Genomic DNA, 12,952 nt, shown 5'->3' with positions numbered 1-12,952 from the left:
AAATTAAATTGATATTCATCTATTCATAATATATCACATGTTTCTGTGATATATAAAAATGTGTAAAAGTGCCGAAAGAGTTAAATCGCATTTACCGGTATAAATGGCAGTACAGGGAATCAGCTGCTATCCCTGATGAAGTGCTTTTTGTAGCAGGAAACGCGTCGGAGAGCAGCCTCTCCTGTGTGCTTGGGTGAACCACTGTGATGTGTGCTTAACATTTTTAAATTGTAACCAATAAATTGTCATTTTTTAATCATCCATCTTTTGTGCAGCTTGCAATCCTTTCCATCAAAGTGGCTAAGGTAAACAAAAGGCATAATAGTCCTTATAGTCGCCAACTTGAAAGTTGAGACTCTTACAAAACAATATAAAGTCTTCAGATAGGAGGCAAAGTTTGTAAAACTGAGTTGTGGGTGTGGTGGGAGGTGTATTTATAGGCATTCTGGTAGGAATGTATATCCCATACGTCACTAGCTCATGGACTCTGCCAATTACATGAAAGAAAATGTGAGTATGAAATAAAAACAAACATGTAAAGAGCACTATTGCTAAACGCCATTTCTAGATGTTGCAGCTGTAATATCCGTTTTCTCACACCCCCACTCTTACTTGTCAGAGTTTTGAAGTAGATCCGTTTCTGCCCCTTGAGGAAGTGAGAACACCATGTGAAGAAGTGGAATCAAACGAGGTCCTAAAAACCATTTGTTACTGGATTCCTCCTACAAATATAAAGATCATGGAGTGTTGAACATACTTACAAACAAAAAGCTTAAACAAAGTAATTATTTCATAAAACGTCAAATTTAGCCAAATGATTCAAATCTAAAGAATATTAAAAACAAAAAAAATATTTATAATTTAAAGAGACAGTAAAGTTAAAATTAAACTTTCATGATTCAGATAGACCATGTGATTTTAAACAACTTTCTAATTTACTTCTACTCTAATTTGCTTTGTGTTCTTGGTATCGTTTATTGAAGACTAAAGCTAGGCAGGATGATAGGAACTCGGAAGCGTGCACATGTCTTTAGCTGTCTATATGGAAGTGTTGAGTCAAGAATCTTGCGCTAGGAAATAGTTAAACAACTTTATGCAGCACATTATCAAAGGAAACTTCACACTCTAGAAAATGAATACAGATAATCAATGAGCAGTGTGCGCACCACTCTATTCGAGTGTCAAACAAGCTGTATATAATTAGACATAATACAAAGAATATATATATACACTTTAATATGAAACTTAAAACATATAAAACCTATGTGTTTATATTTAATGAGTATTACTACACAAGGATTCTTGTTGAAATGTTAACTCAAATATTAAAAATGTCCAGTTCATTCAGTGTTTAGAAAGTATTTTCTCACTGATATGATGTGCAATAAATCGTATTGATTGATCATTAACCCCTTAGTGACCAAAACATTTTTAAAATTTCTTACCCTTAAGGACCAGGGCTATTTTTACATTTCTGCAGAGTTTGTGTTTAGCTGTAATTTTCCTCTTACTCATTTACTGTACCACACATATTATATACCGGTTTTCTCGCCATCAAATTGACTTTCTAAAGATAACATTATTTTCATCATATCATATAATTTACTATATTTTTTTTTAAATAAAATATGATGAAAAAATTGAAAAAAAAAAGAACACTTTCTGTTACACATCTACAACCACCAAAAAACACCCATGCTAAATAGTTTCTAAATTTTGTCCTGAGTTTAGAAATACCCAATGTTTATGTGTTCTTTGCAAGTTATAGGGCAATAAATACAAGTAGCACTTTGCTATTTCCAAACCATTTTTTCCCAAAATTAGCGCTAGTTACATTGGAACACTGATATCTGTCAGGAATCCCTGAATAACACTTGACATGTATATATATTTTTTTTTAGTAGACAACCCAAAGTATTGATCTAGGCCTATTTTGGTATATTTCATGCCACCATTTCACCGCCAAATGCGATCAAATAAAAAATTTTTTTTTCACAAACTTTAGGTTTCTCACTGAAATTATTTACAAACAGCTTGTGCAATTATGGCACAAATGGTTGTAAATTCTTCTCTAGGATCCCCTTTGTTCAGAAATAGACATTTATGGCTTTAGCATTACTTTTTGGTAATTAGAAGGCAGCTAAATTCCGCTGCGCACCACACTTGTATTATGCCCAGCAGTGAAGGGGTTAATTAGGTAGCTTGAAGGGTTCATTTTAGCTTTAGTAGAGAAATCAGCCTCCCACCTGTACCATCTTACCCCCTGATCCCTCTCAAACAGCACTCTTCCTTCCCCCACTTCACAATTGTCACCACCATCTTAATTACTGGCAGAAAGTCAGCCAGTATAAAAATAAAGTTTTTTTTTGTTGTTTTTTTTTTTAAAGATTTTTTTTATATTTTATCTTTAGTGTAGGATCCCCCATTACCCCCCAACCTCCCTGACCCCCCCCAAACAGCTCTCTAAGCCTCCAACCTCGACCTATTGGCCGCCATCTTGGGTACTTAGGCCCCCTCAATACCCTACCCCTCTACCCCCCTCCCCCTCGCGCGCTCCAGAAAACACAGAGGGGACAGGATCCAGATATCCTCCAATGATGGGTCGCCCACCCGCCTCCCTGCTATGGCTCCCACCCACCAACGATCTGCACCATCGCTGGTCAATATGGCATCACTGCAATAACCTGAAAGCGCTTCCAGCGCTTGAAAACATTGAGGACGTGCAGGGGTTAATCCCAAAAAGTTCATTAAAGGGACAGTCTAGGCCAAAATAAACTTTCATGATTCAGATAGAGCATGTCATTTTAAACAATTTTCCAATTTACTTTTATCACCAATTTTGCTTTGTTCTCTTGGTATTCTTAGTTGAAAGCTTAACCTAGGAGGTTCATATGCTAATTTCTTAGACCTTGAAGCCCTCCTCTTTCAGAATGCATTTTAACAGTTTTTTACCACTAGAGGGTGTTAGTTCACATATTTCATATAGATAACACTGTGCTCGTGCACGTGAAGTAATCTGGGAGCAGGCACTGATTGGCTAGACTGCAAGTCTGTCAAAAGAACTGAAAAAAGGGGCAGTTTGCAGAGGCTTAGATACAAGATAATCACAGAGGTTAAAAGTATATTATTATAACTGTGTTGGTTGTGCAAAACTGGGGAATGGGTAATAAAGGGATTATCTATCTTTTAAGACAATAAAAATTCTGGTGTAGACTGTCCCTTTAAGTGAGTACTCACAATGTTGATATCTGTATGTTCCCTTTATTTCGATAGTACCTTACTGCTGACTTGACAGGAGGGGAGTGCCAAGGATCCTTCATATAGGGTCAAAAATCTCCTCCATCCCCCTGTTTTTTTCTGCTATGCCTGCAGTTTCCAGGTTTCTCACCTTATTTGCCACCAGAAGAATTATTCTTATTTTGTAACTATTATTCTTGGTTCCTGAGGGTCTGAAAGTCAGATTAATGAGATTTACAACCAGAGGATTTTTTTGGTGTAGTCTCAATTTTGCCCATACCCCTCTGAGTCCCAGTGTGGACCTGAAGTAGGCACATCTGACAACCTTTAAAAGTTTCAGAAGTCCATTTGCGATTTCCCTTCTTGCTTATTTGCACATACTCCTAGAGAGGCATCTGGCGAGTAATGGTAGCGGAAGGTGCTCACTTTGGGCCCAATTCTCTAAAGCTCTCTCTCTCTCTGGTCTGGGCAGATTATCTAAGAAGTCTCATCAGTACTGTGAGGTCCCTCAAATAATTTCAGAAAGGCTTGAAAACGGTTTATCTTGCTAAGCAGCGTTCTGGATGTGAAGGAGAAACACATATAATATAAAGGCTCAAAATGATTTGTCTCCATGCCGGCGAGTTTTAGATAATTGGCCCTTGATGCTTTTACTTTTTTTATATGACAACCAATAAGTCTGGTCCTGAATCAACAGAAAACATTGTAACACAGTTTAAAATATTTTCTTATACTGTTACTCCTTAAAAGAATAGTCTAGTCAAAATTAGACTTTCATGATTCAGATAGAGCATGCAACTTTCTAAATTACTCCTATTACCATTTTTTCTTTGTTCTCTTGGTATCTTTATTTGAAAAAGCAAGAATGTAAGCTAAGGCGCTGACCCATTTTTGGTTCCGCACCTGGGTAGCGCTTGCTGATTGGTGAAAGTTTACATTTTGACTAGACTACCCTTTAAGTAAAACTGCTTCATTTCTCAATCTTATAAAAGCCCAAACTCACTTCTTTTACCTAGTCCAGTCCTTCACTTTTTTCCCCATATTCGCACTGCTTACCTCACCTTATCCCACTAAACGATTTGGAATAGGTTTATGTGATAATGAGATAATTGGCACTTGTAGACTTAACAATTGTATGTACTGCACTGAACAGTGTTATATCTTACTAAGTATTATACAAAAAAGTAACTGTCTTTTATTTGTAAAATATGACTTTGTCCTCACAGTAGATAATTACAATTGGGACTTGTGCTCAGACTTCATTTTCTCTTTTAGGTTAACACATTAAGGGTTAGATTACAAGTGGAGCACTAACTGTTGCGTGTGAGTGAAAAGGGGTTTATCGTGGCTCTTTGCGTGCATATTACGAGTTAAAAGTAAACGCATTCACTTGAGCGCAATTGAATTTAATGCGAATCTGGAAACCGCAACTTCAGAGCTCTGGTTAACTGTTACACAAGTCAAAAAAGTTGCACAAAACACATCAAAAATACATTTAAAAGTACAGTTAAACTCATAATAGCACTGTCTGATAATTATTATTAAAGAAAAATTGCATAAAAAAGTTATAAAGGCTCAAAAATATGAGGTCTCAGGTGTTACAAAAAAAAAAAGGACTGCAAAGGACTTAACATAAAGATACATACATATACATTAAAGCCCTTTGCAGTCAGGTAGCTGAAAAACATGAAAAATTATATTTATGCAATATTCATATTTAATAGTGTTTAACTGTAAATATTTCACATTCCAATGTTCTTCACATAGCGGAATATGTTCTCTTAACATAGTGGAATATGTTCTATGTATATATATATATATATATATATATATATATATATACAGGGAGTGCAGAATTATTAGGCAAGTTGTATTTTTGAGGATTAATTTTATTATTGAACAACAACCATGTTCTCAATGAACCCAAAAAACTCATTAATATCAAAGCTGAATAGTTTTGGAAGTAGTTTTTAGTTTGTTTTTAGTTATAGCTATTTTAGGGGGATATCTGTGTGTGCAGGTGACTATTACTGTGCATAATTAGGCAACTTAACAAAAAACAAATATATACCCATTTCAATTATTTATTATTTATAATATAACATCTCAACATTCACAAATATACATTTCTGACATTAAAAAACAAAATAAAAACAAATCAGTGACCAATATAGCCACCTTTCTTTGCAAGGACACTCAAAAGCCTGCCATCCATGGATTCTGTCAGTGTTTTGATCTGTTCACCATCAACATTGCGTGCAGCAGCAACCACAGCCTCCCAGACACTGTTCAGAGAGGTGTACTGTTTTCCCTCCTTGTAAATCTCACATTTGATGATGGACCACAGGTTCTCAATGGGGTTCAGATCAGGTGAACAAGGAGGCCATGTCATTAGATTTTCTTCTTTTATACCCTTTCTTGCCAGCCACACTGTGGAGTACTTGGACGCGTGTGATGGAGCATTGTCCTGCATGAAAATCATGTTTTTCTTGAAGGATGCAGACTTCTTCCTGTACCACTGCTTGAAGAAGGTGTCTTCCAGAAACTGGCAGTAGGACTGGGAGTTGCGCTTGACTCCATCCTCAACCTGAAAAGGCCCCACAAGCTCATCTTTGATGATACCAGCCCAAACCAGTACTCCACCTCCACCTTGCTGGCGTCTGAGTCGGACTGGAGCTCTCTGCCCTTTACCAATCCAGCCACGGGCCCATCCATCTGGCCCATCAAGACTCACTCTCATTTCATCAGTCCATAAAACCTTAGAAAAATCAGTCTTGAGATATTTCTTGGCCCAGTCTTGACGTTTCAGCTTGTGTGTCTTGTTCAGTGGTGGTCGTCTTTCAGCCTTTCTTACCTTGGCCATGTCTCTGAGTATTGCACACCTTGTGCTTTTGGGCACTCCAGTGATGTTGCAGCTCTGAAATATGGCAAAACTGGTGGCAAGTGGCATCTTGGCAGCTGCACGCTTGACTTTTCTCAGTTCATGGGCAGTTATTTTGCGCCTTGGTTTTTCCACACGCTTCTTGCGACCCTGTTGACTATTTTGAATAAAACGCTTGATTGTTCGATGATCACGCTTCAGAAGCTTTGCAATTTTAAGAGTGCTGCATCCCTCTGCAAGATATCTCACTATTTTTGACTTTTCTGAGCCTGTCAAGTCCTACTTTTGACCCATTTTGCCAAAGGAAAGGAAGTTGCCTAATAATTATGCACACCTGATATAGGGTGTTGATGTCATTAGACCACACCCCTTCTCATTACAGAGATGCACATCACCTAATATGCTTAATTGGTAGTAGGCTTTCAAGCCTATACAGCTTGGAGTAAGACAACATGCATAAAGAGGATGATGTGCTCAAAATACTCATTTGCCTAATAATTCTGCACTCCCTGTATATATATATATATATATATATATATATATATATATATATATATATATATATATATATATATATATATATATATATACACATATATATATATATATATATATATATATATACACACACACATACATATACACACACACACATTTCCTCATGTGTGCACTCTCACCTTGAGAGAAAGTTAACTGCCAGGGTGCTGTAAAATATTACAATACTCCCACAGACTTACAAGCACTCTCAGAAGAAGGGACTAGTGTGGTCCCGAAACGTTACAATAAACTCTGCAGTTGCTGATGTAAGTCCAGAGAGTGTGCTTGTAAGTCTGTGGGAGTATAATACTGGAATGTGAAATATTCATATTTCATATTGGGTTAGCGCACATGAGAAAACACGATCAGGTTTGCGCACAAGTAAGGCTGTTATTCCCCCCACACACTTTTCGCACTCCATTGAAGTCTACGGGGAATACGTTAACAAGGTCGAGATAATCAAACTTTGGCTTTATTCACGTGTCGGGTAAGTGCTCATCCGAAACCTTTTTACTTTTAACTTATAATACGCGCCCTATCCGATGAGCTCAAAAATCTTACTTCTAGCGAATTTAACGTAATGAGCGGAATCAATAAATAACGCTCCAATCGTAATCTGACCCGAAGACAGCAAATGCCATAGTATTACTATGTAAAACACAGAGTGAAAAGCGGTACTATGGGGACACTGATGAAGAAGTAGTCACTCTCTGGCACCACACCAGGAAGAAAAATTTCTAGGGACGCCCAGGCATGCAATTTTAAATAGCTTTCAAATTCACTTCTATTATCTAATTTGCTTCATTCTTTTGGTATCCTTTGATGAAAAGCATACCTAGGTAGCCTCAGGAGCAGAAACGCACTACTAGTAGCAAGCTGCTAATTGGTGGCTGCACATATATGCCTCTTGTCATTGGCTTACCCAATGTGTTCAGCTAGCTCCCAGTAGTGTATTGCTGCTTCTTTAACAAAGGATACCAAGAGAATGAAGCAAATTTGATAAGTTAATTGGAGCAATGTTTAAAATTATATGTTCTACCTGAATCATATATATCCCTTTAAACCAGGATGTTGTTGAAATAAAAAACAGTGATATGTAAACAAGCTTAATGCCTATTACAGGGATTATATACAAACATTGTTATAAGGACTTTGATACAGTATATAATTTTACATTAAGGGGACACTAAGCTCACATTTTTTCTTTAATGATTCAGATAGGGCAGCAATTTTAAGCAACTTTCTAATTTGCTCCTATTATCATTTTTTCTTGCTAGCTTTACTTAAAAAGCAGGACTTTAAAGCTTAGAAGCCGGCCCATTTTAGGTTCAGAACCCTGGACAGCACTTGCTTATTATTGGCTACATTTAGCCACCAATCAGCAAGCATAACCCAGGTACTGAACCAAAAATGGGCTGACTCTTTAGTCTTTACATTCCAGCTTTTTAAATAAAGAGAGCAAGAGAACAAAGACAAATTGAGAATAGGAGTAAAATAGAAAATTGCTGCTGTATCTTAACCCCTTAACGACCGAGGACGTGCAGGGTACGTCCTCAAAAAAAAGGCAGTTAATGCCTGAGAACGTACCCTGCACGTCCTCGGTTTGGAAAGCAGCTGGAAGCGATCCTGCTCGCTTCCAGCTGCTTTCCGGTTATTGCAGCGATGCCTCGATATGGAGGCATCCTGCAATAACTTTTTTAAGCCATCCGGTGCAGAGAGAGCCACTCTGTGGCCCTGTCTGCACCGGAGATCGATGGTTCCCTGCGTTGGTGGGTGGGAGCCGGACCGGGAGGCGGGTGGCGGCCATCGATGGCCCTGGTTATGTGCAGGGGGGGCGGGATCGTGGGCGGGGATGAGCGGGGGCGCGCACGGACGCGCGCGCGTGCACGGGAGGGCGGGGGCGGGCGCGTGCACGGGGAGGGAGCGGGTGGGAACCGCTACACTACAGAAAATGTGTTAATAAAAATGTTTAAATGCCTTAATATTTTTTTAAAAAAAAAAGATCAGCAAGGTGGTGGGGGTTTGTCTGTGTGGGGGGGGGGAAAGCTACACTACAGAAAAAAGCCAAATAAATATAAAAAAAGCACTTTTTTTGCAAACTGGGTACTGGCAGACAGCTGCCAGTACCCAAGATGGCCCCCAATGAGGCAGAGGGGATGGTCAGAGAGCGGTTTTGGGGGGGATCAGGGAGGTTGGGGGCTAAGGGGGGGATCCTACACCCTAGCATATGTAAATATGCTAAAAAATTTTATTTTTTTAAAAAAAAAAAAAAAAAAAAAAAACCCTTTTATTTTAGTACTGGCAGACTTTCTGCCAGTACTTAAGATGGCGGGGACAACTGTGGGGTGGGGGAGGGAAGGGAGCTGTTTGGGAGGGATCAGGGGGTGGGATGTGTCAGGTGGGAGGCTGATCTCTACACTAAAGCTAAAATTAATCCTGCAAGCTCCCTACAAACTCCCTAATTAACCCCTTCACTGCTAGCCAGAATACACGTGTGAGGCGCAGCAGGATTTAGCGGCCTTCTAATTACCAGAAAGCAACGCCAAAGTCATATATGTCTGCTATTTCTGAACAAAGGGGATCCCAGACAAGTATTTACAACCATTTGTGCCATAATTGCACAAGCTGTTTGTAAATTATTTCAGTGAGAAACCTAAAATTGTGAAAAATTTAACTTTTTTTTCAATTTGATCGCATTTGGCGGTGAAATGGTGGCATGAAATATACCAAAATGTGCCTAGATCAATACTTGGGGTTGTCTACTATACTACACTAAAGCTAAAATTAACCCTACAAGCTCCCTAATTAACCCCTTAACTGCTGGGCATAATACACTTGTGGTGCGCAGTGGCATTTAGCGGCCTTCTAATTACCAAAAAGCAACGCCAAAGCCATATATGTGTGCTATTTCTGAACAAAGGGGATCCCAGAGAAGAATTTACAACCATTTGTGCCATAATTGCACAAGCTGTTTGTAAATAATTTCAGTGAGAAACCAAAAGTTTGTGAAAAAATTTGTGAAAAAGTGAACGATTTTTTGTATTTGATCGCATTTGGCGGTGAAATGGTGGTATGAAATATACCAAAATTGTCCTAGATCAATACTTTGGGATGTCTACTAAAAAAAAATATATACATGTCAAGGGATATTCAGAGATTCCTGACAGATATCAGTGTTCTAATGTAACTAGCGCTAATTTTGGAAAAAAGTGGTTTGGAAATAGCAAAGTGCTACTTGTATTTATGGCCCTATAACTTGCAAAAAAAGCAAAGCACATGTAAACATTGGGTATTTCTAAACTCAGGACAAAATTTTGAAACTATTTAGCATGGGTGTTTTTTGGTGGTTGTAGATATGTAACAGATTTTGGGGGTCAAAGTTAGAAAAAGTGTGTTTTTTTCAATTTTTCCTCATATTTTATATATTTTTTTATAGTAAATTATAAGATATGATGAAAATAATGGTATCTTTAGAAAGTCCATTTAGTGGCGAGAAAAACGGTATATAATATGTGAGGGTACAGTAAATGAGTAAGAAGAAAATTACAGCTAAACACAAACACCGCAAAAATGTAAAAATAGCCCTGGTCCCAAACGGACAGAAAATGGAAAAGTGCTGTGGTCATTAAGGGGTTAAATTGCAAAAGTAAAAAATTGTCCATTTACTTAGAAATGTAGATTTTACAAAAAAAAGGAGTATGATTTGCACAACTTAATATATTCATGCTACAAATAGAGCAGAATAATGAAGCGCTCTCACCTTCAGTGCTAAATCTATTTGATTCTTAATGTTCTGGATGATATATCCATCCACACCAGCGTGATTACTCGTTATTAGCAGACACCTAAAGAACAAAGAAACACATCAACCAGATCTCATGACCTGAAATAGAAGCATGATTAATCTTCTACCAGATGTCATCTGCTAATACGCTAATATATGCTCAACCTATACACTTGCTATTTCAGGAAAACTAAACACAGCAATACTGAGGGAAATAAAATGAAGATGCTTAGGCACAAAAGAGAAAACGCTGCAACCAGGTAACTAAACTATATATAACGTTTTTAAATGGAATTTGCTCTATGTGCAAAAACGTCATATGAATAATGGAAAAAGACATAGGGGTATATCTATTATAGTGCAAGCGGACATGATACAATGTAGCGTATCGTGTCCGCTGTACATCGATAAATGCCGATAGCATACGCTGTCAGCATTTATCATTGCACCAGCAGTTCTTGTGAACTGCTTGTGCAATGCCACCCCCTGCAGATTTGCGCCCAATGGGCCGCTAGCAGGGGGTGTCAATCAGCCCGATCATATTCGATCGGGTTGATTTCTGTCCGCGACCTCAGAGCAGGCGGACAAGTTATGGAGCAGCGGTTTTTAGAAACAAGGGGCATCAAGTTCTATACGGAGATTGATAAATCGGCCCCATAGTATCTACACTGCGAAATAAGGAGTCTGTATCACTAGTGATTAAAGGGGATATAGAACACAATTTTTTTCTTTCATAATTCAGATAGAGCAGCAGTTTTAAACAACTTTCTAATTTATTGCTATTATCAATTTTCTTCATTATCTTGGTATCTTTTTTCATGTGTCCCAGAGATACAAGGCACTAGCGACACACTTGCAACATTAACTGATTGGTTCTGCTTCCTGTCACTCACAGACACACGGACCAATCAGATAATGCAAAAATGGCAGAGGGCAGATACGCTCCAGAATGCGCTGTTCTAATCAGACCTAACCATGGGTCCCATCCCCCACTACTGTGCTTTTGCAGGTTCTTGGACAGAATGCGGGTAAAAGCACGTTGTGGGGGGATATGGTTAGGTTCCCAGAGGCGAATGCGGTGCTCGAGGCTCTTATTAGAACAGAGCACTCTGGAGCGTATCTGATTGGTCCGTGTGTCCGTGAGGGACAGGAAGTACAACCAATCAGATAATGTTGCAAATGTGTCACTAGCGCCTAGTCCAGAGATGCTCTCTCCTCAATCACAGAAACAGCATAGCTTGTTTCACTATTTTTCACTCAGAAGAATCTTTTATAAGGGCACCTGAATCAGTACAACATATTGAGGTATAATATATTATTTTGTGTTTATTGAATCAGAATATGATTTCCCATTAGATATATTATTACTTTTACCGTTATTATTTTCATGTTTACATAATGCTATTAAAGTGACAAGATACTGTCTATCATCCATCTAAAAACAGCGCCTTTTAAACATTCCATATGTTTTAAATAAGTAAAACATGATAAAGGTAAAAAAGTTAATTTTACAACTCGGGGTAAAGCGAAATCTAGAGAGCCAGCCGCCCAAAAACAAGTCATCTGCTGCATTAGATAAGGCACTGAAATCTAAGCAGCAACTCGCAAAACCCTCTAATAGTGACCTCACTGCCATTGTCAGAGAGCTTAAATGCTTTTGAGAATGTTCTCTAGTCTAGTGCATGAACGAAATGCGTAGCGGAGTTTAATAAATAACAATGTTAATGTGTTTTTTTAATTTATTAAGTATTTCATGGTCTGTGAAGCTCAATAAAAATAACACTCCTAGTTGTAAACTATCCGTCGATAAACTGTAGTTGCAGCACAGGTGTGACATAAAGGGGTTAAGTCATGTACAACTATTCAGAATTTCTGGGACACTGAGAAGTTAATTTGAAAACCACTGCACAGGAGAATTTGCTGTATTAAAAAGATGTATTTTTTAGGCTTAACGCACAGATTATAATTGTAAATTAGTTACTTTTCAAGTAAAAGCATATTCTTTAGTAACAAAAATCATTTAAATATTAGACAGATGATGTGTCTGCAACCCTTAAAGGGACATGAAACCCAATTTTCTTTCATGATTCAGATAGAGTATGCAATTTCAAATAACTTTACAATTTATTTTTATTATCTAATGTGTCTCTTTCTCTTTGTATCCTTTGTTAAAAAGTATACCTAGGTAGGCACAGAAGCTGCTGATTGGTGGCTGCACATATAAGCCTCTTGCCATTGGCTTTCAGCTAGCTAGTAGCACATTACTGCTTCTTCAACAAAGGATACTAAGGGATTGAAGCAAATTAGATAATAGAAGTAAATTTAAAAATTGTATGCTCTATCTGAATCATGAAAGAATTTTTTTGGGTTTCAACCCTTCCACATGATTAGAAAATAACTCAATGGGGTAGATTTAAGAGTCGAGCGGACAGGACTTGTTGTAGTGAATCATTTCCGCTTGACCTTGCTAAATGCCGACACCATAGGCTGTCGGCATTTAGCATTGCACAAGC

At 38.0% G+C, this 12,952-nt stretch overlaps 1 protein-coding gene across 1 annotated transcript in view; it reads right to left on the bottom strand.

The window, feature by feature from the left end:
- Nucleotides 1-12,952, bottom strand: part of GLMN (glomulin, FKBP associated protein) — a 71,955-nt gene that overhangs the window by 35,885 nt on the left and 23,118 nt on the right. The window contains exons 14-15 of the mRNA XM_053694002.1: nt 10,416-10,500; nt 613-722 (exon numbers count right to left, since the gene is read on the bottom strand). Of these exons, the coding sequence (XP_053549977.1) occupies nt 613-722; nt 10,416-10,500 (195 nt within the window). The remainder of the gene's footprint in view (nt 1-612; nt 723-10,415; nt 10,501-12,952) is intronic.

This window comes from Bombina bombina, chromosome 10, assembly GCF_027579735.1.
Source record: "Bombina bombina isolate aBomBom1 chromosome 10, aBomBom1.pri, whole genome shotgun sequence".
NCBI lineage: Eukaryota > Metazoa > Chordata > Amphibia > Anura > Bombinatoridae > Bombina > Bombina bombina.
Note: the sequence above shows the minus strand (reverse complement) of the source record. Positions and strands in the feature narration are given on the sequence as shown.